The 22,040-nt window shown below is 47.8% G+C and overlaps 1 protein-coding gene across 8 annotated transcripts in view; it reads right to left on the bottom strand.

Moving 5' to 3' along the window:
- EFR3B (EFR3 homolog B) overlaps positions 1-22,040 on the bottom strand; it is a 143,109-nt gene that overhangs the window by 15,873 nt on the left and 105,196 nt on the right. For all 8 annotated transcript variants that reach the window (XM_077331295.1, XM_077331277.1, XM_077331276.1 and 5 more), the window contains exons 6-14: positions 21,499-21,648; positions 20,393-20,527; positions 19,575-19,653; positions 17,081-17,216; positions 15,727-15,888; positions 8,208-8,319; positions 5,007-5,058; positions 4,024-4,196; positions 3,167-3,242 (exon numbers count right to left, since the gene is read on the bottom strand). In XM_077331295.1, coding sequence (XP_077187410.1) covers positions 3,167-3,242; positions 4,024-4,196; positions 5,007-5,058; positions 8,208-8,319; positions 15,727-15,888; positions 17,081-17,216; positions 19,575-19,653; positions 20,393-20,527; positions 21,499-21,648 — 1,075 coding nt within the window. The remainder of the gene's footprint in view (positions 1-3,166; positions 3,243-4,023; positions 4,197-5,006; positions 5,059-8,207; positions 8,320-15,726; positions 15,889-17,080; positions 17,217-19,574; positions 19,654-20,392; positions 20,528-21,498; positions 21,649-22,040) is intronic.

Genomic DNA, 22,040 nt, shown 5'->3' with positions numbered 1-22,040 from the left:
TATTGTGGCTTTTTTGCCCCCTTTCCTGAAGCATTCAATTGCCACTCTCCACATTTGAGTTGCACTGCCACTATGCCAGTGGATCCCCTATGCGTCATAAAATATATTTTCCTTCCATCAGTTTCAAAAAGCGGGGAGGGAGGAAGGTGACAAACAGATCTAATCATTGCTGGTTGTACATCCAAATGATGGAGGTGGCTCTAATTTAAAACAATCCAAAATAAGAACAGCCTTTCCTCCTGAGTCTAAACATCCTGTTTTTCTGCTAATGCAGGTGTGAATGCAAGTTTACTCAGGGCCTGTGTAGACAGAAGGCTATAATACCCTTGCTTTTATAAAAATCAGTTCTGAGATGATCTCAGATCCTTTGCCAGCAACTGTGTCAAAGATTCACTTGTGGTGGCAGCAGGTAATGGTATCTATATAGCCTAGGACCACATGTCCAATCTCTTTCCCAATCTTTCCTGGGTGTTGGGAAGGTGGGCAGAGCTTACTTGCAGAGCTGACACTCAAAGTAGGGGACAGGGGGAGAGCACCATTGCCTGTCCTTTGGATTTCCCCACAGTCTGTGGTGACATTTAGCAGTGATGCTCAGTGGCACTGCTGGGCAACGATGATTGGTGCTGATGCTTGGCAGCAGCGCTTGGTGGCAATACTATGGAGGCAAGCATGCTCAGGGTCTCATTGTCAGAGAGCTGACAAATTGGTGAGTTGTGTGTCAACACAGCACCCCTTGGCACCAAATTATGACATTTATCATCACATGGAGTCATGACTTACGTGATCAAGGACTCTCAGTGCCAGGCAGCCCTTGGGAATCAGCCAGCAGCAGCAGATCTTCACATCAAGGAAATGGTGCCTGCTGGCATCAAGGAGACAAATCACCTCTAAATGCGAACGATAAACAGGCCGATGCCGAACTTCTTCTGTCTCCTTCATCGGTGGGCTACGAGAGGCCCTAGAGAGGGCAGATTCCTCCTTCGATTAGGCACCACCGGAACTGGCACTGAGCTCACCTGCAGTGGCTGCTGGCCATAAATTAGCCACTGGGGCTCTCTCTCCTTCATCAGTGGGCTAGATGTGGCCCTAGACAGGGCAGATTCCTCCTTCGATTAGGCACCACTGGGACTGGCCCTGAGCACACCGACAGTGGCTGCTGGCCATAAATCCGCCGCTGGGGCTCTCCTTCTCCAGTGGGCAAGATGTGGCCCTAGACAGGGCAGATTCCTCCTTCGATTAGGCACCACTGGGACTGGCCCTGAGCACACCGACAGTGGCTGCTGGCCATAAATCCGCCGCTGGGGCTCTCCTTCTCCAGTGGGCAAGATGTGGCCCTAGACAGGGCAGACTCCTCCTTCGATTAGGCACCACTGGGACTGGCCCTGAGCACACCGACAGTGGCTGCTGGCCATAAATCATCCGCACTGGCTCTCTCTCCTTCACCAGTGGGGTAGCTGCAGCCCTAGACAGGGCAGACTCCTCCTTCGATTAGGCACCACTGGGACTGGCCCTGAGCACACCGACAGTGGCTGCTGGCCATAAATCATCCGCACTGGCTCTCTCTCCTTCACCAGTGGGGTAGCTGCAGCCCTAGACAGGGCAGACTCCTCCTTCGATTAGGCACCACTGGGACTGGCACTGGGCACACCTGAGGTGGCTGTTGGCCATAAATCAGCCGCCGGCGCTCTCTCTCCTCGCAGGTCTGAGGCGCCGAGGCCGTCTCTCAGAGAACTTCCAGACAAACTGCTCTTCCTCCCCTCGACTTCCGGGGTGGTTTGGCAGCAAGGCTGAGGCACTGTCCCCTGTCAGAACAGAGGCGAAGGACTCAGCTTTTCATTTGGGGCTATTTCACTCCACTTTATTCTCTCTCTCTCTCTTTTTTAAAAATATTTATTTATTTTAATTACTTATTTAAACAAGGCCGCAAATATTTAAAACAGTGGCCCATAATATCGGAATTCTGAGTCATTCGCCTTCCTTCTGAATCTGAGGTAAAAATTTCTCTTCAGCTTGCTGAACAGTCCTCTCTCAGAGGCGGCAGAAAAAGAACTGAGGGGAGAGTGCTAACCCCTCCCACATCATGTGACTTTGGGCGGGAAAGTCACCCTCTGTAGGGGAGGGGTGAGCACTCTTGGGAGCTTCTAGAATTTTATATGTATAAAAGCTTGCGAGTTCCTCTCCGTGGCAGGCCTGCGATTCCGCAGAACCCATGTGTGACTGCACAGAAGCCACGAAGATGAACCTGGGGCTTGCCACAGCACTGATAAAGCTGTTCTGACCGAGCAGTGATATCAGGGCTCTCTCAGCCTCACCTCCCTCACAGGGTGTCTGTTGTGGGGAGAGGAAAGGGAAAGTGAATGTAAGCCCCTTTGAGTATCCTTTGGGTAGAGAAAAGCATCATATAAGAACCAACTCTTCTTCCCCTATATTAAGGAGGAGAGATCAAGAGGATTTCTTTGATGCTGAAAATTATTTTACTGCTTATGAAACCTGCAAGTCTCTTGGCCTCTTGAACCAAAGACTGTTGATTCAATGATAGCCGATTTTCCTCCTATGGCTCACAAGACTTCCTACCATGTGCTGATTATTAAGTTGATATTGACTTCTTGTTAGAATCTGAGGTTCTGTATTACCAGAAATATTTACCGGAGTGGAATTTAATGTCAAAATCTAGAGTTCTTCCAGATTTCTGACAATCATGAAACTAAAATAGTGAAACCATTTAAAAAAATAATCTTTAATGTTATTTTGCTACATTTGTTTTGTTTTATATCACAAGAACAGATCTGCACCCTTTTCTGGCACTTACGGTCCCAGATTTAAGTGTTTTATTTTTACATCATTTTTATGATGCACAGGAATGCTGTTCTGTGGAAAGGCAAAAAAATAAATACCACTTTTTTTCTTTGAGGGAAAGGGACTATGGTAATTCAATGCCATAGATTTATAAATCTCAAAAGAACACACTTTTTTCTTGACTAAACCCAGAAGTTTTCAAAATGTCTTCTTCTCCAAATTCTTCTTTCTTGCTGGAAGAATTCTGGAGCTGAATCCAGGGCATAAGGCAACCCCCGAAGAACAAGCAACCAAGTCCTGTGCTCAGCCTCTGCAAGCCAGCCCTCCTCTTCCACCTGCAGATGCCTCGTACGCCCAAACACCTGCCTACCTTTTTCATGAAGACAGTATCCTGGCGTGAACACTTGTCCACTTTCAGCTTCAGGATGGAGATGTCACTGATGGTGCTGTGCAGGAGAATGGGGGGGGGGGGAAGGGGAGGAGGGGAAGTCTGGGTGTAAATAGCAAGTAGGATAAAAGGTAAGGGTAAAGGTATCCCCTGTGCAAGCACCGGGTCATGTCTGACCCTTGGGGTGACGCCCTCCAGCGTTTTCATGGCAGACTCAATACGGGGTGGTTTGTCAGTGCCTTCCCCAGTCATTACCGTTTACCCCCCAGCAAGCTAGCTGGGTACCCATTTTACCGACCTCCGAAGGATGGAAGGCTGAGTCAACCTTGAACTCCCAGCCTCATGGACAGAGCTTTCAGACTGCATGCCTGCTGCCTTACCACCCTGCACCACAAGAGGCTCTTAGCAAGTAGGATAGGAGAAGATCTTTTCTCCTTTAGTGGTTCATTTCGGACACTTAGCGAAATCCTTGCAGTGTTAATATAAAGCAAGGAAAACAAGGCTGCCAGTCACAAAGACAGGATAATGGATTTAGCAACGCTAAGGAATGCACCAGAAAGCAAGATTTATTATTGTATGATTTAAGCTGAGGGGGGCAGAACAATCACATAGGAAACTTCTTTCTGGGTTATAAATTCATATAAAGTCCTCCTCTCCCCACCTGCCCAGAGAAGCACAGATGCAGCCATGGGAAACTAAAGGCTAATTTTCAGCAGTTAAATGAGCCATGCCTAAATAGTGGGCCATTTGTCTGCCCCGGTTCTATGGAATGGCACCTTCCCCCCCCCCCCCCCCAGTCTCCACCTGAATTCCAAAAAACGAAGCCGATGCCAGCCTACCTGATAGTCTGGAATTTGTGTTTATTCCCATGGCGGTCAATGAAGCTGATGAGGATCTGGAGGACGAAGAGGCGGATCTCCGCATCCTCCATCAGTGTGGCCGACAGGAGCCTGTCCAAGAAGGAGCTCGGGAGAGCAGTCAGCATATTGCTGCACTGGAAGCCGGTGGACACCTGTGGGTTCCCAATGACCATCCCTGTTAGCCCAGGCTGTGGGGCTCGGTTGCAACACAAACACCATCCACGAGGGGCACTGCAGGCAGGCAAGGGCTGGGCACCGGGAGGTGAAGGGCTGCCTGTGCCCCCTCCCAATTTAGCAACCCCGTATGTGTTTATTCAGAAGCAAGTTTGCTCCTAGGCAAGAGAACGGTGGTCTAGCTTTGTTCTTTCCCCTGCATGGTCTGGTGAAGCTAGCTTCCTTGCATTGCAATAGCTTGCAAGCACGTTTCTGCAGCAAAGAGGGTCTCAGCTTGTTGTGCACTGGCATCTGTTCTGGCGTCATCTGCATGCCTCCATTTGGGCATGCCTCACTATGGTCTGGTATCAGTGCTTAGCCTTAGCAAGCTTCGGGAACGAGATCTTGCAGGCACAGTGGAAGTCTCACTCTGATCTTTATCAGGAAGAGGATGTCTGGATAGGCTGGTTCACTCCAAAACACAGGAAAAGAGATCTGTCTGATTGGCAGCCTGGTGGGTCACCCAATAGGGTAGCAGTGTAAAAGATCTGAATGTCCCTAAAACGGACAGACTTGGGGACTCTTGTCAAGACCGCAGTGCTAAAGCCAGTAGATCTTTGCTGCTTGGCTCCTCTCTGCAGCATATCTGCTCTCCTCATTAGAGGACTAAACGGGAGGCCTGTGAGGAGTCTATAAAGGATGCTCAGTAAGATGGAAGTGGTGATAGGAGAGATGCAGGGAAATTAACGGCCTGTGAGTCTGTCATCACTTGCAAATTTGAAAGCAGCGCCGGTGCTGCCAGCACTCACCTGCAGAAGCGATTTCAGCAGCATTATCTGTGTCAGGCGATTCCTGTTCTCCCTAGGGAGGCAAAGCCCCAAATTAAAGCCAAGCAGAAAAGAAGTCTGGAGATGCAAAACGACGCACATCAAGCCCAGAGGGAGAACAAGCGCAGGCCCCTCTGCTGCAGGCAACAGCGTGCCTGCAAGGCCACAATCACAAACAAGCACAGACACCGATTCTTTGCCAAGGCAAGGCTCTTTGACGCAGACATCTCTCAAAGCAAAGGGGCAGGCAGGGCAGATCCAAGTTAGCTGTGCTGGTAAAGCAAAGTGAGTGGACCAGGGCAGGGAGCAGAGGGAAAGAAAGAGAGTTCCTACATGTTTTCTGTTGCTCTACTTAGGGAAACTCACGGAGCCTGACCTATCTTGTCTGGGGAAACTGTTGAGGCCACACTCAGACATCAGAAACTGCTGACAGTTTGGACCTGATACAAGAGTCCCAGAGTGTCAAGCGTCTGCATTCTCTCCCTCCTCCTCTTCTTCACAAATATTCTATCCTTCCTGGTTCAGGAAATCTATTTCCAGTGCTTTGCAACTTCCAAATATGGCAACAAAGTGGAACTCATTTCTGCATTCTAAATCCAGTTTAGAATCCTGGCTCTTGGGAAAGGAACAAAGCCTAGTTGGTTGAAGACCAGATTTAAGCCAGGAAGACTCCAGTTGCCCCGACTGGGCAGAAAGGCCAGGTCTAATACACGGTGGCTCTGTATTCAAGGACAGGAGGGAGGAAGCGTGCAGCTCTGACATTCTTAAAGGTGCCGCTGGTCTCTAACTTTGTTCTGACTCTTTTTCATCTCATAAACTGCAGTTTGCTCTCTGTGCCTCCAGGCTCCCTTCTGTAGTAAGATGGTTCAGCCAACACTGCTATTCCTAGCAATTCCTGGAAGCACCCAGAACACATAACACTGGTAAAAAGAGTGCCTTGAATAAACAGCCCAATTCATACTTATGCAGAAGGAAGCTCTATCAAGATGGGGCAGGACTGTCAATCATTTGAGTCTGGGACAGGTTATTATGCGAAAACCTCTAGGGAAATGGCGGAATGGTAGAGATGCTACCCTGCAACTGTGTAAAGAAAGCTTTGCAATGCTCTCTGGTGTCCCCCTACAAAGTATACCCCTCTTACAAACCAGAAATTGGCTAAAATAGCAGGAAGCCATGGGTAGGAATAAATGGCCAGTCCTCACAATGGGCAGTGTGGTCCCCCAAGGATCTGTACCGGGATCAGTGGTTTTCAACCTGTTTGTAAATGACCTGCAGTTAAGGGTGAGCAGCAAAGTAGCCGAAGTTTGCAAATGACACCAATTTATTTAGGGCAGTTCACACAAAAAATGTGTTAGGCAGAGCTCCCAAAGGATTTCTGCAAAACTGGGGGAACAGGTGTTAGAATGGCAAATGAGATTCCATGGGAGCAAGTGTCAAGTGATGTATTTAATTTATTTTTACTTTATTATATTTATATTATATACCACCCTCCCTCATGGCTCAGGGTGGTTTACACTGGAACTTTCTTAGTATAGCACAGTACAACATCTTGGTTTGGAAATGCATAACATTTTTTAACAGCAAGAACTTGCACAAGCTTTCATATTGGGGCAAATGATCCCAATTCTGCTTATACATGGATGGGACTGAAGCTGGCAGCAGCAGACAGGGAAAGGGGCTTTAGAGTGGAAGTGGACAGCAAGGTGAAAATGATGACCCAGGGTACGGTAGCTGTGAAAAACCCAAACTCCATCCTGGTCATAATTGGGACAGGAATAGAGAATACAATTGCTGCTATCATAGTGTCCTTATGAAATCTACGGCAAGACCATGCTCGGAGTATTGTGTACAATTCTGACCACCCCACGTGAAAAGGGATATTGTAGGCCTTGAACAGGTGCAGGAAAGAACAACCCTGCTTCATATCACCCTCCCCCTTACTGGCACATATATAGCTCCTTGAGTCTCCATCCATCTCTTTGGACTAGATCAACTTGCCCTTCTGTGCTCAGCCAGCTTCCTCCAACTCCATCGCCTAAATTGGGCCACCCCAACCTCGGATGCTTCCCAGTCCCACACACACTGCACTCCTTCATGACTCCTGACTTCTCCCCTTCCTCTCTGACATCCTCAGCCTGGTGTTGGTAGAACTCCTTTTGAACAGCGGTGTGCATTCTCATTTCTACACACTTGACTGTGGTTGTCACAGTCTTCTTCTCCGTAAGCAGGGAGTGTTGCATCTGGGAGCCTAGTTCTCACTGGGACAGTCAGCCTAGGTGGGACCACAGAATGCCCCTCCAGCACAGAAAAGAAGTTATCCATGCCTATGGAAAATTAGCAAAATTGACAGAAGGCAGAGCTAGACCTTTTCCGTATAGAGGAAAACATGTTATTTGAATGGAGGAAACATATGAAGTGGTAAAGCCCCGAGAGATGCTAAGCAGCTCATCGTGAACCTTTTCCCAGGTACTCTTTAATGTAGTCCAAAGTTACTCATGAGTTCCAGAGCTCTGAATCAAAAGGTTTTTCTTACAAATACGTCAGGGCAATGAAGATCTGTCTAACTTTCTCCCTACCTACAGTCTGCAGTCTTGCAATCCAGACAAGAGTACACCCCACATGTCAATTTTGATCAATTTGAATTGGATCCCATTGGTTTCCATGGGACTGACCTGCAAGGATTTTCTTCTTCACTTTGACACAGCGACACCAGTGCAGTGATGCCTCCTGAGCATAGGAATGCCAAGAAAATGGGCTTCCCCATTCACCTTGAAGGCATGACTAGCACTGGGCAAGCAAGCAAAGGGGGGTCTGTGCGGAGATGTGTGGGATGCTGCTTAAAATCAGAAGCAAATGCACACACGCAGCTCCACCCACTTCCAAGACTGCAATGGAACCGCTGGAACAGAGGGATAGCCTGCGAACTGCCAAAGGAACACAGATCCAGAAGTACCTACTCATAGTGCCTGGGAATGTTCGGAGACTATTTCTGCACCCCGCTTTTGCATTGTGAAGTATGAGAATGTTAGAATTCAACAGCAACATTTCCTCCTTTCAATAAGCAATCAGAAAGGGCCAAAAACAAACAAAAAAACCAAACCCAAACAGTAGGATAAATAGGTAAAAGATGAGGGTTGGAGGGGAGAGGGGGGAAAAAGACGAAGAAAACGTTTTTGTCCTCACCCAGCTCTGCCAGTGTCTAGGGGGTGATGCAGAGAAGGAAGTGGAACTTTGCTCATGATAAAGAGCATGACCTCCGACCTCTGATAGGTGGGCAGGGTGCTGGCAAAGGAACCTGAGGAAAGACAGAGCAGGAAGAGAGCATGCAAGACAGTCTAGCAGAGACAGCATGGAAGAGGGGAGGGGACACTCTTCCCAAGCAGGAGGCACAGGCTGACATCAGCAGACAGCATCTCCACCGAGTTTAGTAATCATCATTACTATCAATCGTCCTACTATGATCAGCAACTCCTAAGGAGTCAGGCAGCACTGCAAATCTTGGCACTGCTTACAACTAAAAAGGGGGATCCCCCTTCACTGGAGGGAAACTGCCTTCTTCCCACAGAACTGTCATACAGCCAATTAAAATGCAGCAAATGGGAGGAGATAAGAATCCTTTAATGCAGGGGTAGTCAAACCTGTGGTCCTCCAGATGTCCATGGACTACAATTCCCATGAGCCCCTGCCTTTGCTGGCAGGGGCTCATGGGAATTGTAGTCCATGGACATCTGGAGGACCACAGGTTGACTACCCCTGCTTTAATGAACCCAAGGCTGAGACACATAAAAATATGTGCATCAGATAGACTAAATCTCTGCCCTCTGGCAGAAGAGGCAGGCACTTCAGGATCATACAAACTCCTAGGAAATTTTGCAATGAAAAAATCATGTGTGCCGCTCTGCTGGATCACAGATTGGATTTCCGCCTCACCCCCAAGCACAGGGCTTTTAAATATCAACACCATCAACACACAACAGTGCTTTGTCAATTGAATCTGTTCACACATTCAGTTCCCAGACAGCAAAAGTAAAGAAATCAGGACACATGACCCGGTGAGCTAGCTTCTAATGCTGAAACGGAGACTATATCAGCTGAATCCATTGAAAAACTGTTGGGATTAATAGGAAAATTCTGGTCTACGATGATCTGTTTGTATGTGCAACACATCACTTAGTATTGTACATGCAGGAGCCTGGAGGTAACCCTGCAGAAGTCTGAGAGGGCTGGAAGAGGCTCCTCCCCTTGATAATCAAAGGTTTCTCCCCTCACAAGATAGTCATCCAATAGAATTTCCCCCCATCACTGCCTTAAGACTACCCGGAAAAAGAATTTCCATCTGCTTCATGCAGCAGTTTCACTTACTGTTGCCTGGGACTGCCCTGACCCCTGCTGGCTGCTTGGGGCATGCAGTCGTAAATCGAGAGAATGGGCCGGCCTTGGTTTATGGCAAATTCCTCTTTTGTGCCTCGATGCAAGTTGCCGCTCAGCCCCAGGACATGAGTGCTGAATGCCACAAAGCATCTTTCCGTCACCAATGCTTCTACATACTTGGGAGTGTAATCTCCAGGTTCCTCCCCAACCTGAGCCCTGTTTGGTTGGGTTTAGCCCTCCAAACCCACTTTTACTGCTAGTGCAAGTCTCTCTCTGACCGTGTTTAGAGATCACGCCTCTCGCCAGTATGGAATGACTGCATGCACTTCCAAAAGAAGGACAACTGGAGGGAAAATGTTACGCAAGTACCATCCAGAAGGAATGGAGAGCATTCAGAAATTTAGAGGCAGATACTACACCACACACCCAGCTCTGTGGGTAAGGTAAAGGTAAAGATAAAGGTATCCCCTGTGCAAGCACCGAGTCATGTCTGATCTTTGGGGTGACGCCCTCTAGCGTTTTCATGGCAGACTCAATACGGGGTGGTTTGCCAGTGCCTTCCCCAGTCATTACCGTTTACCCCCCAGCAAGCTGGGTACTCATTTTACCAACCTTGGAAGGATGGAAGGCTGAGTCAACCTTGAGCCGGCTGCTGGGATTGAACTCCCAGCCTCATGGGCAGAGCTTTCAGACTGCATGTCTGCTGCCTTACCACTCTGTGCCACAAGAGCCCTGTGGGTAGCATACAGCAAAGGACTGGACTCAGAAGTTTACTTGCTGGTACCAAAGGAGCCTTCTGCATCCTTGGCTCCCAAGCCACTGATGCTGCATCAAAGGAAGACCAGCTATTAGCACTCCTGCTATAGCATACTCAACAGAGGCTTTGTGAAACCTTGTGGTTTCTTGATCGTCCCAGAAGGGTTTAATAGATTGGGTGTGTTAATTATTTATTTATTTTAACAAATCTATTGGGTGATATGACCTTGTATGGTTATGTTGACCTTTCCCCCAAAGGCCAATGATGGGTTTGGAGGAGGTAGAAAGGGGTGGGGCCCTGGGCATACAAATCCTTGCTGGCCGAGACTCCTTAACTGGCAGGGGGCGATGGGAGTAAGAAACGCCTGCCCTGACCCTGCAGAGTAGCATGCCAGGTCATTTCTGGCGTTGGGGGGCAGGCGTCAATGGAGCATGATGTCACATCTGGTGGGAGTGTCTTGGTGATGCCACTTCCGGTGACATGTGACTTCCAGGGGCGTGGCAGGAAGGTGTGGTCTGCTGACCTCACTTCTAGTGTTTCTCGAAGCCTGAATAATGTTTCAGGGGTTTCTCAATGGTAAAAAGGTGAAAAAGGCTGGCCTACTGGGACAGGGAAGAGAAGCCTGCCATATGATACAAGTCCACTGTACAAGGGATTTGGGGGTGTGGACAGTGAATGCTAAAACCAGCAGTTTGGGATCCAAGCTTGTTATCTCCAACACAGCTTTGTACCAACCAACAATCCGGATCGCACTCCTCCCAATGCTGAATTCCACAATCCAATGTCTGCCAGTAGGCTTCTGATCGGCAGATTGTGGCCACCTACAAACAGGTCAGAATTTCTGCACCCTTGGGGAACTGCCCATATTTTGGGGGGTGGGTGGGAACACAATATTGTGTAATTTAACAAAAGAAGCCTTCCTGCCTCCCCACTGTGCAACAGCCTGGTGAAGACGCTGGCCATTTCACACCCACTGAATTATGCATTTTCAATGCACTTTAGTGACCATGTGCAAGGAGATTTTCGCATTTCACAAAGCCAGCTGCACAGTTCATCGAAAGTGCATTATTTATATTCAGAATGTGTGAAAACAATCTGAGCATGATCATGGCATGCTGGGGAGCCAGGGAACAGAGAAAGCAATTTAACAAGTAAATGAAAAGGCAGTCTGTCCAATCCCAAAGGCTAGGAAAGAGAGAATGTGTGTGCCGCTCCATCCGACTCCATGTATCTGTGAATTTCAAAGTTTCTTCCCCTTGCTTCCCAATGTGCATAGTGTAGAAAAAGAATTAGCACAACCCTCTACTGCAGCAGGGGCCAAAGCTTGCTTCACAGTCTGCAGAACAGGCCCCAAAGGCAACAAAACCAAATGCTCATCCAATCAAGATGCTTACCCACACAATCCTAAACACATTTAGTCCAGTCTAAATGCATTAACATCAACAGACGTCAACCATTCCAACTCTGCAAAGCCTTGCACTGTCAGATCTTTCCCTGCTACTGAAGGAAGTATACATGTTCCCCCCAAAGTGTCATATTTACATTTATCAATTAATAAATATATACCAAGTCTATCCTTCCTTGTAGATGGAGGCAGCTCAAAATCCTGCTCTAGCAGCCTGCATGCCCATTTCCCTTTTCCCTTTCTATGTCCCCACCTTCTGTAAAAGAACGAAAGTCAGGCTGAATTGCTGTAAAGTCTTGTGACTGTCTTCATGCTATAAGCTACAATAAGCTAGGAAAAAAAATTGGAAAAAAATTTGGACAGTTTCGGATTCCGAATGGAATTGATTCAGGCAAAACCTGGTCTGCATCCCCTCCCTCTTCCCAGGCAGAGAAGGCTGGGGAGGGAGGCATTTAAATCTGATGATATATCAGCTGCTTGACACATGCTTCCCCCACCTCACCCCCCCCCCCTTTCTCAGGCGCTGGGGGAAGAGGCAGCATTTAAAGGGCCCAGCTAGCAGCTGATCATAACACAGCAGCTGCTAGGTACGTTCTCTTCCCCTCCAGACCCTTTCTTTAGACTGACTGAATTGTGGCTGAATCCCAATTCAGACACTGCTGGTTCAGCTGGTTTGAAGTGCAGGGATTCGGCTCAGGCAGGGCCCAAAAGCTCAGCTTATCTGGATGGAATTCCACATAATTACTCCATAGCTTTTAGAGCTCTTCCCCATCTCCCTTGCAAAAGGTGGCCTGATATAAGAGATACACCAACTTCCTTCCTTCTAATTGCAGGGCCAATCTGGGACCTCGTTACACACTATCTGTGCTGTCCCCTACTGGGCAGGGGTCCCCTCTCAGACACTTCCATCTGCACTGGGAGATCAATGGCCACCAGTCCTGCAGAAACATGTGCCAGAAAGATGCTGCATTATTCTGTTCAGTCCCTCCAGGCCTTTTGGAGGCTAGCCAAATAATTTCAAGTGTATTTCGGTGTGAAGGGCTCTTTTTCAAAATGGATTGATTTTAACGCTGCTATGAATGTTCGCTGACTGTTTTGAATGAGCCTTTTATTCTTGTAATTATCATGTGAGGAGGCCGGTGGGGTGGGGTGGGGTGGGGTTGTGCTGCGTGGAATCAACAAACCAAAAAAGGTTAAAGAAATTGGAATGTGTCCTGATAGTATAAGTGCAAGGTGTGGAAAAATCACAAAATATTAAATATTAAACTACATTTATTTATTTACAATGAACATTAAAAACTGCTCATTGAGCCCTCATAGGGTTTTAACTTTCATTATAAAGAAATACATATATTTTTGTATATATTTTTTGTATATGTGATATTTTTTTGATTTTTCTATGCATAGGCATTCATGTTTCTTTAACCTTTCTTGGTTTGTTGATTCCATGCAGCACCCACCCATCCCACATGACCATCTTTATTCCAACTGTTGGGTGGGTTAAGTATTTTCTCCTTTTTCCCTTGGTGTGCTACATAGGCAAAAAGCCAGGCTCATTCCCCTACCCCTGAACTAATTCTAGCAATTGCTATGAAGGAGGAAGACACAGATGCAAACCAGAAGATTGGGAAGACTTGATTCTAGTCCAACTTAAACAGTAGGAATTATGGAACAGTCAACAAAAATCTTGAGCTTGCCTTTAGTGCAAAGTGAAAATCAATATCAGACTGTTTTGTTAAACAGCCAGGTTAGGAACTTGGATAGATTTCCTTTTTGAGGATAGCTTACTGGGAAAAAAACAGCATGTCCCGTTTTTCCTACCAAGTTGCTACACTGACAAAACCTTATCTGTCAATAAAAGCTTTGACACATAAGTAGCTTCACGGCTCAATTTTGCTTTGACACAAAAGGGCTCTTGCAGGCAAATCCAGCAGCATTTGTATTCCAAAAATATCGAATCAATCCATTGTGAATGCACAACTTTCCCCACTGATCTTCATAGGCACCTCTGCCTGGGGTTGTGAAATCTCCTCTATGACAGCTGTGCTCAGTTATCCCTTTGGATTGGGAAAGGCCCGCGGGGGAGACAGGAGGACCTCTCATGTAGACTGAGATCTTGCTACTCTATCCTAGCAGTATCTCAGCTGAATCAACTCCATCTATCTTGAGGATGTAAACAAGGCCAATGAACAAACCTTGACAAATGACACCAAGCTCCCAACCCCTTGCTCCCAGAGGTCTACTCAAGGGCTGCTCTGCATAAATGTGATCACTCTGTGATTAGTTAAGAAGAAGAAGAGTTGGTTCTTATATGCCGCTTTTCTCTACCCAAAGGAGGCTCAAAGTGGCTTACAGTTGTCTTCCCCTGTCCAAGGGGCCACCTAATCCAACTCCCTGCTCAATGCAGGATCAGCCCAAACCTTTCATGCAGACCTAGTCTCCATTTGTAGAAGAAGAAGACTTTGTTCTTACAGTTGCCTTCCCTTTCCTCTCTCCACAAGATACGCCCTGTGAGGTGGGTGAGGCTGAGAGAGCCCTGATATCGCTGCTCGGTCAGAACAGCTTTATCAGTGTCGTGGGGAGACCAAGGTCACCCAGCTGGATGCATGTGGCGGAGTGCAGAATCGAACCCGGCGTGCCAGATTAGAAGGCCGCGCTCCTAACCACTACACCAAACTGGCTGCACACGATTTCATTACTCCATTAGGTTACTCCAGATTTCTGTGAGTTTTCCCCCCATGGAAAACGGGGGTCACAGTCTAAAAGACTGACTACGATTTCTGCTGAGTTCCTTGCAATAGGATTTGCTCCCCTGTCCCTACCTCCTCCACGCCGCCCTCTGAGAACACACTCCTACGCTCAGCCGCCTGCAATTACAGGGCACCTTCTCATCACCACTCACTGCAAATTAATTTCCTCTTTAATCACTAACAACATTTCCATAATCCCCTTCTTCGCATGCTTACTGGTGGAACTGAAGGTCTAACTTCTCATTCTTCACTACGAAAATTAAAGGGTGGGTGTTTGTGTGTAAACTCACGGCATATGTTTCTACCCTGCTCTTTCTTTCTGCAACAGAAGCCTTGCTGCAGCAGCCGTGAGACACACACACCAAGCAAAGCCTAAGATGGCAGCGTGAGTCAATAGGGCGACGCTAAAGCTCCCTCGTACTCAGATTTCTGTTTTGTCGAGTGCAGGGGTACAAAGCCAGAAAGGTTTCCTCCTCCCGAGCTTGGAGGAAGCAGAATTAATATGAGCTGGGTGCCCTTTAAAAGCGATTACAGTAAAGATTTTTTACACAGAAGCTTATTTCTATGCATGTCTTTGCCTGGCTTTTCAGACCATCCTTTTTTTTTTTTTAAGATATGGCTATATTGATCTTTCAGCCAAAGGATTATCGCTGGAGTTGTAAAGGTTTACCTGCATCAGTTATAGCTCTGCACAAGAACAGATTTTGGTGTCGAGACTAAATGTCAGCATTGAGAGCAGAAGTCAACGGAATTCCTGAGCCTGTGGGCACCATTCTGACACAGTGTGGTGGCTGCAGACACAAGACAGCCGTCTCAGGAGGTGGGGCCTGCCACAAAATGGCTGCCCCCTTTACCTTCAGTCACACACGCCAGACCCCTGTGCAGCAGTGGCGGCACAATCAAATCTCCCACTGCCGATCAGAAGCCGCTCTGGACAAAAGCCCCATCTGGCCATGCTCAATTTCCAAAAACACTTAGCAGACACCAGGGAACGGTATTGGTGGACACTCCAGCACCACGTAAGGGGCCCCTAATTTAAAGAAACACGGCTTTCTTAGAAAAGCAAAAAAGCATTCCCAAGTCTCAAGCCCTGGCTCAAACAAATGCATGTGTAAACACTTCCAGGGGGCACTCTTTTACTCGTTTCCACACCCATCTACCCTCCTACACTCTCCTGTGTAACCAACAGCAGCAATCCCAGTGTTAAAAACAGGAAGCTTTGCTGATCCAGTCCCCATCCTCCAGGGCCAGAAGCAACAAAATGCTGCAGAGAGGAAGGAATCAGCAGAAGCCGATGCATACACAGGGAGGTGGAAAGGGCACAGCATCCACAGCTCTGGGCAGATGCCATTCCTTGGCCCTACCCACCGGCTGGAGGGGGAAGCAACAGCCACCGGGTCCCCCACTCTCCCAGCATACCTGTGGTCTTGATGACAGCTTCCTGGAACATGCGCTCTTCGTGCTCTTTGATGATCTTAGTGCCCCCAATGATGGCGCAATCGTAGCTGCCTGTCAGGGCGTAATCGATGCTCAGGCGCAGTTGCCGCAGGAGGGTGTTGAACACTTCCAGCACTGTCGGTCCTGGGGGAGGCACAGAATGCTGGAGGATGGGTCTGTATCACGTGCAGGTTTCTCTTTCCTAAACCCCCCCCCCCCATCCAATACACACACACACACCTCTGTTCCCCCCCTGCAGAAACACCTGAAGTTATAGGCAGATGGGGAGGCAGGGAGAGGAACACTTTTCTAGCGGTGATCCTTCAATCATTGATGCTAGTCCTAGACTAGCAGGCCCTTGCAATGCAGAAGCTGAGGTCCCTTGGTGGACAGGCTCCTATTCACATTCCTCATGGGGTTCTAAATAGAAAATGCATGAATCTCCTGCTGACTTGTTTGTTCAGCTGAAAAGCAGTCTTGGAGGAGGCAGTCAAAAGACCTGGAGGTGGAACTGCTGACCCCTTTCCCACTTTCAGCAGCCAGTGACGTTTACTGCTTTACCCTGTGGGTCATAACTATAGATAAAAACTTGGCTACCCGTTCAGTGGTCTCCGAGCAATTATCAGTAGGCAGCAATTCAAGAGACCTGGCATCTTCTTCAGTGGTATTACTTTGAATATAAAGTTCCTCTAATTCTTTCAACTATTTCATATATCATGGTTCACACTTTCTGGGAGGTATTCTAACAGCGCACAGGCTTCGAAAACCGAAAGAGAATTTGAGGAGCTTTATATATTTGAAATAATACCACTGAAGAAGAAAGAAATTGAAAACGGGAAATAGAATCATATAATTATCCGGAACCTGTTTTGGTGGCTACTGTTTGGCTCACACTTTATATTATCTGAAACAATCAATATTTCCCTATAAGGGAATCTTGAGTTGTGAACATTTAAAAGAACAACAAAATACAAATAGAAATAAGGAGAATTAAGTTCAGCCAACTAGCGGGAGTTTTTTCTTACTTTGTCTTTCTATGGCAGTGAGCAGTTGCTGGCATTTGAAAAATCCCAGGCTGTCTATGGATGTCCTCCCGAAGACCCCAGGAATGGGGCACAATGGCCCATTAAGTTACCTAGGAAGTTTCCTGCAGGGCTGCTGGCAGGGGTCAGAGTGCCCCAGAGGGAGCCAGCAGACACCCGGGAGGCAACAACGGAAGGCCTGCCTCTGGCTGAGCATCCCCTGCTGAGCTGCCACAGATTCTGGAATCTGTCTTACTCTTGGGCTGCTCCAATGTCTCACCCTCCCCGCCCAGGTCTGGGACTGTGCTCCTTACCAACGGATCCAGAGGCTGCAATGACAGCCGCCTCTGATAAGACCTCCACTATCCCGGCACGCACGCTGGCGGCGCTTTTGCTGTTTGCGTCCAGGTGGCCCAAAAGCTGCTGGATCACCAAGTGGGAGTACTGAGGCTGAAAGTAAAGCACAGAGAAGAGGTCAGCACCCATGAGAGCAGGTGAAATTCAGAAGGCAAGAAGGGGATAAGAAGTGCACCCAATCATTTATGAATATGTTAGATAACACAGGGCCCAGGACAGATCCCTGAGACACTCCACTTGTCACGGCTTTCCAAGAACATGATGAACCATTTACAAGCACCCTTTAGAACTGGCACTGGTTTGACTGCTGGACTGAGGCCTGGGAAATGCAAGTTCAATTCCTCAGTCAACCATGCCACTTTCTCTCAGTTTAACCTACCTCGGAGGGCTGTTGTACAGGCAAAATAGAGGAGAAGTGAACAATGCACTCCAGCGTGAGCTCATGGGAATAAGGACAGGATTTTAAGGACCAACAGACAAATTCCAGAACCTTACGCATCACTGCACTGAAATGCCCCCTTTCCATAAAGTCTATGGCACAATGCTTTAGTCCCTTGCCTTCTACTAAGAATGACAATTACCAAATCAATTGCATGATTCCCTCATGTCTAACTTCCCTCTAGTAGCAATGTTTAGCATGCAAACTCCTTGAGGTAGGGGCCTCTCTCTTTTGCTGTTGCCATGCCTACCGATGCGTCATTATTATTATTATTATTATTATTATTATTATTATTATTATTATTATTATTATTATTATTATTATTATTAGATTTATTTCCCGCCTCTCCCGATAGGCTCGAGGCGGGTCACAACAACTAATCCCATTAAAATTCCCATTAAAATATCAATCTACTAACTAACATGGCAGCTAAAAATCCCATCCCTCCCCCAATTATTAAGAGGTGAAGAGGAAAGGATAGGGGAGTAGCGTACACTCCAACTCCTAGGGGGGGGAGCGATGTCCCTGATTTGCTGACCCCAGCCTCAACCATAGACCTGGTGGAAGAGCTCCGTTTTACAGGCCCTGCGGAAAGTTGACAAATCCCGCAGGGCCCGCAGATCACCCGGGAGCTCATTCCACCAGGTAGGGGCCAGGACTGAAAAAGCCCTGGCCCTGGTCGAGGCTAGGCGCGCTTCCTTCGGGCCGGGAATGACCAACAGGTTCTCACCCGCAGAGCGTAAGGCCCTGCGGGGGACATAGAGCGGTAGGCGGTCCCTCAGGTATGTGGGTCCCAACCCGCGTATGGCCTTGAAGGTTAAAACCAAAACCTTGAACCGGATCCGGGCATCAATTGGCAGCCAATGCAGCTGCCTCAGCACCGGCTGGATGTGGGCCCTCCAAGATGTTCCAGTGAGGACCCTGGCAGCTGCATTTTGTACCAGCTGTAGTTTCCGGATCAGGGACAAGGGTAGGCCTGCGTAGAGCGAGTTACAGAAATCTATTCTGGAGGTGACTGTCGCATGGATCACTGTGGCCAAGTGGTCAGAGGACAGGTAGGGCGCTAGTAGCCGGGCCTGGCGAAGGTAGAAAAATGCCTGGCCCGCTACTCTCTTGACCTGAGCCTCCATAGTCAGGGAGGCATCAATGGTCACACCCAAATTCCTAGCTTGGGGCACGATGGTAAGTTGCCCCCCTGCTAGGGTGGGTAAACGCGTTACCTGTTCCCACCCCCTTCCCCCCAGCCACAGGACCTCCGTCTTGGAGGGGTTGAGTTTCAGGCGACTCTGTTCGAACCATTCTGTCACCGCTTCCAAACATCTGGCAAATGGTTCCGGGGGGGAGTTCGGGTGACCGTCCATTAGGAGATAGAGCTGGGTGTCATCCGCGTACTGATGGCAACCCAGCCCAAAGCTCCGTACCAGCTGGGCCAGAGGGCGCATAAAGATGTTAAACAATGTGGGGGAGAGGACCGCACCCTGAGGGACCCCGCAAGGGAGTCTATAGGGCCGCGAGAGCTCATCCCCCACAGCAACCCTCTGGGACCGGTTCTGGAGGAAGGAGCGTATCCAGCACAAGGCTGTGCCCCGTATCCCCGTGCCAGCCAGGCGATGGACCAACAGTTCGTGGTCCACGATGTCAAAGGCCGCCGATAGGTCTAAAAGGACCAACACGGCTGACCCGCCTCTATCCAGCTGGCGACGGAGGTCATCCAGCAGAGCGACCAAAACCGTCTCCACCCCGTGGCCAGGGCGGAAGCCAGACTGATATGGATCGAATGCTGAAGTTTCCTCCAAGAATGCCAGGTATGATTAGGAAACCACAGATTCACTGCTGCATTTGGCTTCTAAAGCAACTTCCCCAGGATCAGAGCATGAGCCCTAAAAGGCAGACTTCCTGCCTCTCTGTTTAAGATCCTGTAACTTTGCTGGCTGGGTGATACTGACTCTGCCATACAGACCACATTCCCTTATGGTGCAGCACTGAAGTGTCCCCTTGCTTGCCTGTCTCACCTGGATCGAGTACATGATGATCTTGAAGCAGCGGACAGCAAAGGTCTTGGGCTCCCATAGCGAATGGTTGTCCAGGTGGCTGTGGGGAGAGATGAGAGCAAAAGGGTTACAAATGCCTTACACTCCATTAAGATGCACTAGCAGGGCCCTCCTCAGCCACCTACCTTCACAGAGTGTCTGTTGTGGGGAGAGGTGTTTGTAAGCTGATTTGGGACTCCTTTGGGTAGTGAAAAGCAGGGTATAAAAAAACCCAGATCTTCCTTCTTCTTCTCTTCCACTACAGCCCATGGGCGAAGGGTGGCAGACAAGTCAGGCAGGCCCACAAGGACCAGATGTGAAAAGGAAACAGAAAAGCAGCACAAGCTGTCAGAGGCGAGACAATATTAGGTACAATTTAAACAATGATGGGCAGCATGTCTTGTCTGGGAAGCAGCATAATATACATTAAAATCCTGACAAAATCTAACCTCCACTGAACACAAAACCATAAATAGAATCCAAGGTCAAAGTCATTGACCATCCGAACTAGAAGCATTTCAAAGTCAACTCAAGAGCTTCATGAACCTTTTTGATCTCTGTTTCTCAGCCTTGAAGGTGACCTGCCTGGAGGTCCCATATAGCTGCCTGGCGTCTCCAAACCTGTCCCCTCCTTTAAAGATTAGCTGTCATCACATTGCCAGAGACTTCTTGTGCAAAGCAGCAGGGCTCTGACAGTGGCCCTCAGGAGAGGAGAAAAAGAACATTCAAACCCAAGGTTTCCCTGCAGCCTCCCAACAGTTATCTCGGAGGACAGCAGAGCATTGTTTCAAGGGACTTACATCATGACGGGCTTGATGGCATTTTTGATGTTGCCGTAAGCCGCCCGGCCCAAAAGCTCTCGCAGGCAACGCTCAGACAATTCTGCCGGGTTCTCTTTCTCCTTCTCGGTTGTTTGCAAAGGAGATGGAGAGCGGCTAAAGGAGACAGGAGAAGAAGTAGCAGCAACGGCATTCCATACGGGGCCAAGTGACCCATTAAACAAAAATTAATTGCAACCTCTCCAAAAAGAAAAGAAATTTAAAAATAAGGCAAAACACAACATTATTGGTGGCAAAGTCTACAGATAAGGAATTGTAAATGTTTCCAAATATAAAAACATGTCAAGGCATACAGAGAACGTCAGAGTAAACATTAAAAAGGAACCCCTGGTGTTCTCTAACATATGAAAATGGAACGATTCTACAAAAATGATTTAATCAGCACTGAGACACTGGATTTCCTCCAGGTCAGGCTGAATTCTGGAGGTTTTCAGTGGGGGGATCACTTGGGCATAAAATTGGGGTCACTGTGGGTGGGCAGGTAGTTGTGAGTTCTTGCATTGTGCAGAGGGTTGGATGATCCCATAGGTCCTTTCCAGCTCTACGATTCTATGAATTTCAAGGCTTGAGGAAACTAACTCCAGAACTGAGAAATGGGTCTGATACTTGTTGACTTCCCCTTTTTGGATGCTCTAGTTTAAGTAGGATTTTTTTTTTTTACAATAGAGTTACTATATTCCTTTTGTATTATGGTGCAGTTCTATGCCTGCTTACTTGTATTTAAATATATTGCATCGTTGTCCATTGTAATTCTGTGCGTTGGATTATACTTTTGAATTCTGCCTGCTACACAGGTGAGCCTTGGCTTTGGTTGGTATACTGTATATCCCACTCCTCCTTTGTTTTGTCCTCACTGGAAGGCAGCAGGGCTCGAGCTGTGAATCAAAGACCCTACAGGCAGCGTCCCTGATGGGCCAAGTCAGCCTGGATTCTCAGGAGCCTTGAACTGATTTATTTCTGGTAGCACCTCTATTTAGAAACGAGTGGTCTGGGACATCCACTGCAATCCGTCTGACTGTAGGAATTCCTGGATCAAAGCATCAAAGACAGAGGCACGTCTATCTCACCTTTCTGCTTCCTCTGTGTGCTGCAGATTATAAAGCAGCGAAGGCACAATCTTGTCCATGTGTTGAGGGTCCCAGATATTGGCCTGCAGTTCATCATTGACTGTCTTTCGGACAACTCCCTGAAGACCTTTTATGCCAGACATCCGGATCCTTGGAAAGTGGAAGGAAGAAGAGCTGCATTTCAATACTAGAAGAAGGCTTACCACCGGAACTGTATTGGCCAATATGGAGTTAGGATGCAAGAGGTTGTTTTCACGCAAAATATGCCAGCAGGTGAAGCATCCTTGTTTTGTTTGGCATTCTCTCCCTGATCTTTTCTTCCTAACCCACATTTTAATGTCTTTTAACTCTTTTTAAAAACACTTTTGTTTTAAAGATTTATATCTTGAAGAAGTGTTGATTCTAATGGTTTCATAATGTAATTTTATCATGCATGTTTTATTGTCAGCAGCCAGTGGCTCTTGTAAGGTCAGAAAGGCAGGGCATAAATTCTGTAAATAAATAAATAGGAGAGGAACAAAAGCTCTGGCTTCTGCAGGAAC

This window comes from Paroedura picta, chromosome 1 (assembly GCF_049243985.1).
Source record: "Paroedura picta isolate Pp20150507F chromosome 1, Ppicta_v3.0, whole genome shotgun sequence".
In the NCBI taxonomy this organism is placed as follows: Eukaryota; Metazoa; Chordata; class Lepidosauria; order Squamata; family Gekkonidae; genus Paroedura; species Paroedura picta.
This window is presented reverse-complemented; position numbering and strand designations above follow the sequence as displayed.